Source organism: Sabethes cyaneus, chromosome 3, assembly GCF_943734655.1.
Source record: "Sabethes cyaneus chromosome 3, idSabCyanKW18_F2, whole genome shotgun sequence".
In the NCBI taxonomy this organism is placed as follows: Eukaryota; Metazoa; Arthropoda; class Insecta; order Diptera; family Culicidae; genus Sabethes; species Sabethes cyaneus.
In genome coordinates, this window is record NC_071355.1 from 176,836,612 (window position 1) to 176,840,087 (window position 3,476).

The following is a 3,476-nucleotide window of genomic DNA, read 5'->3' on the forward strand; positions in this document are numbered from 1 at the left end:
ATAACGTTCACCTTTTGCCATATTTTTCAATTATGCTTCTTCAACTAGATATAATTCATAAAACGCAATTTATGTGCGCTGGGATCTCCCAAAACAATTCCACGAACGAACAAAAGGACTCAACTCAGCAGAATGCAATCATCCGAGATTCGAAAATTTCGGATATCGGCAAAGAACAAAAGAAAGGCATGATTTGGTATCTAACCTATCGATGACTAATCGTACAGCAACAAATACTTTATTCAATAATCTCATCTCATGTTGCAACCAGTGTGTGTGTATCTACAAAAACAGAACAAATTTGAGCCATTGTTTAAAACCTACGATAGTACAGTCCAATCCGAAATCGAGTCCCTTTTAATGCCGCTTGATTCGAGATATATGAGCCGGTATTTTTAATGGTAGACAGCGTGCGATAGCACCGGTTCGTGGTGGAGCAGGGTGGTGGCTGGGGCGTGGTAGGCAACAGCTGGAGCGTGATGCACGGCAACGGCTGGGGCATGAGCGTAGGCGTAGGTTGGGGCATGGTGGGCAACAGCCAGAGCCGGAGCGTGCGAGTAGGCCAAAGCCGGGGCGTGATGTACGGCGACGGCCGGAGCTGCATGGGCGACGTAGGCTGGGGCAGCGGCAACGGTCTTCAGCACTGGAGCAGCATCGCTGGACTTGGATACGACCGCGTTGAAGCCGTTGATGGGATCGGCGGTGTAGTCAACGGTACGACGGGTGCCATCGGGTTCAACCAGAGAGTACTGTTGGCGAGGAAGATTTTCAACAACATAAAAGAAAGAAACTGTTAGTTTAGTGTTTCAGATAACATGCTCCTGATTTAGTTCCGTTTGAATCAGATCCAAGCAGTTGGTTTCCTGCTTAGTTTAATACGTAAGTCACAGAAATCCCAAATGGCGAAACTAATTACGTTCTCTTGAACACAGTCTTTTGTTTGCCAGTCGTCTGTCGTTCAGGGAAAATTGCACCACCCACTAGGAGACGGGATGGATGTGATGGATCAGATCCTGGGAAAATAGCTCACAGCAGAGACCCGGTCGAGATCACAGCAAAACTGGTTCGAGTTCAGCATGGTACTGTATTGAAGTGTTTCTGAGTATCGTCGTTCGTAGTTCGGTGTGAGACTTCTCCACCACCTCATCCTCATCCCTTCTGACTAGCCTCGCCGATGGAAATTCGATTTTAATCACACGATATCGACGGCCAGGGATTTTCCACCGTCGTGTGGGCTTTCCGTTGCTGTACTATTTTAGGGCTTCGCTTCACGCCTTCGTCATGTCTGTCTGGTAATGTAACTCACATTCAATTACCCCCCATGCCAGAATTACTCGGAAAGAATGTGCCGGGCAGCGTCACCGTCAGGCGGCCGGGCGGTACGACGGTGGTGCGGTGGTGTAATTTTTAAATTGGCGTTTTTTTTTCGGCTGAAGCCACAGAAGTGTCTGGTAGCATTACGGCCAAACATCTCTATGTGGGTTGGTGCTGAAATTAATTCGGAAATGATTGATAACGGTGGGGCTTTGCGCATGCTGGCGGAAAATCGTTCTCGGACAGGTTGAAATTGTCGTTTACGTTTGCATCTAGCACCTGCGGTGCATCGATCAGTGCTCTGCTGAGCTTGCCAGGTTGGCAGAAATCGTTTACGCTTGGTTGCAGAGAGAATACTGCACAAATTCCTGTTGCTTGAATGTTTGCAATATTTGGTTTTACTCTTAAACTTTCCGAGTTGAGCAACGAATTCATTAACAGCTATGTTCAGTTATTTACATTGCTAAGCTGTCAAAAATTTATAATCTTTAAACCAACTGGTATGCTTCGCATGAATAATTAAACACGGAATTAGGTAAAGCTCATCAGCGAGAAGCTTTAGCCCATGAACAGGACTACGCTTTCTAATCACCAACGTCGGAAGTCAGTTCCGAACACCAAGCTGTGGTTTGGGAGAGTGAATTTCAATTTGCGTCATAAAAGATTCAGCATAGTTTTCCTGCTCTATTTCCCGTTTCGATGCAATCGTACACCATTTAGTACGTACGTGTGTTATACTGCAAAGGCAAACACTAGCACTGTGTGTTTCATTGCTGTAGTGAAACTGTGTGACCTTAAATATTAAATATGCGTACCTGTCCTTGCACAACATCTCCGTCGCGGGTTTCGTGCTGCTGCTTATTGTCACCGGTGAGCGCATCCTGGACATCGTACGAGAAGCTGTACTGTGGGTGAGCGTCATATTCTTCAGTCTACACACGGTGAAAGAGCAAAACAGATGGTTTATTCTCGAGGGAAAAGTTTAGGAATAAATTATTAGGCACTGAGATAGAGGACGAAATGAAAACGGAACTGCTGGACTGCTAAATATTAGATTTGAAACTGACGAAAATCGGACTCGGTTATTGCAGCTGAGTTGAAATTGTAATTTAATTCGTGACCAAACTTATGTTTATTTTTTTTTCAATTATTTCTCATGAAATAGTACGAAACACGCAAAAACAAAATAAAAAGTCAACCAAAACTGTAGAAGAAAATTAATTAAACCTGCTGGCAGGAGAAAGAACAGCTAAATGAATTGTTCGTCGTTTTTTTAAGTTTCCCGCACGGAACCAGGTGCTCTTTTTTATCTAATATGATAGCTGCCATTTTCCGTTTTTCCTTTATCTTTTCCGGTTGAAGCACCGGAGCCACAGTGCCACAGTGCACACAATTCATATGATGAACGTACCTTTACGAGGGTAGCAGCTGGGGCGGCTACACCGATTGCCACCGAGTTGACACCGACGGCGACGGCAGCGAGAAGGACGAATACCTGTTGATACGGCGACGTTGATTGTGGTGCATTGTGGTGCAGGGTGCGGGTGCAGAGAGGGAGACAGAGGTTCCATCGTGCGTTTTTATCGCCATCACCAGCATTCATCATCGGGCGTCGTGAACAGAGAACATTAATTTTTTTTCGGAAAGTTTTCATGAAAGAAAAAAAGAAAGAAAAGAGTTTTCGCTCGGTTAGCTTTTGCTTCGTTCAGAATCCGGGATCCCGAGGTGGAATGGTCATCTTTTGAAGTAAAGGCAAATAAAACGCTTCCGGGCAGTACAATTGCAATCCCCCCGAACACCTTGTTCTGACTGGGAATTGTCTGGTGCTTTGCTTGGTTCAGCTACCGAAGTGGTGGCGCAACTTTTGTTAGGAAACGGCAGTGCAACAAGTGAAGCAAAGGACATACAACTTTGATAGGGGACTTGATTTAAAATTACTGCTTGCTTGTTCATGTCCAGTTGAATAGAGTGCATGAAGTAGATTGATTTTTTTTTACAATTAGATTAAGGTTTTAATAGCAGTTGCAATCCAGAATGCATTCTGAGTGTGAAGTTTCGAATAAGGGCGAGCATCACAAAAATAAATTTATATGATATCGTAGATTAAATTGCCAATAAATATTGATTTACCAACGTGCTTTCAATTTTCAATCGTATCAACC

At 44.3% G+C, this 3,476-nt stretch overlaps 1 protein-coding gene across 1 annotated transcript; it reads right to left on the bottom strand.

Moving 5' to 3' along the window:
* Nucleotides 1-395: 395 nt before the first annotated feature.
* LOC128740437 (larval cuticle protein A3A-like) lies at nt 396-2,917 on the bottom strand. The gene is made up of 3 exons (XM_053835977.1): nt 2,726-2,917; nt 2,130-2,246; nt 396-749 (listed from the first exon to the last, which is right to left on the bottom strand). The coding sequence occupies exons 1-3, from the start codon at nt 2,915-2,917 to the stop codon at nt 396-398; spliced, it is 663 nt and encodes a 220-aa protein (XP_053691952.1).
* Between the last annotated feature and the right edge of the window lie 559 nt (nt 2,918-3,476).

Coding starts and splice junctions, on each gene's coding strand:
- LOC128740437 (XM_053835977.1), bottom strand. CDS start 2,917: ATGAATGCTGGTGATGGCGATAAAAACGCACGATGGAACCTCTGTCTC. Junction 2,247..2,725: donor CAGCTGCTACCCTCGTAAAG/GTACGTTCATCA, acceptor CACCGTGTGTAG/ACTGAAGAATATGACGCTCA. Junction 750..2,129: donor GAGATGTTGTGCAAGGACAG/GTACGCATATTT, acceptor CCTCGCCAACAG/TACTCTCTGGTTGAACCCGA.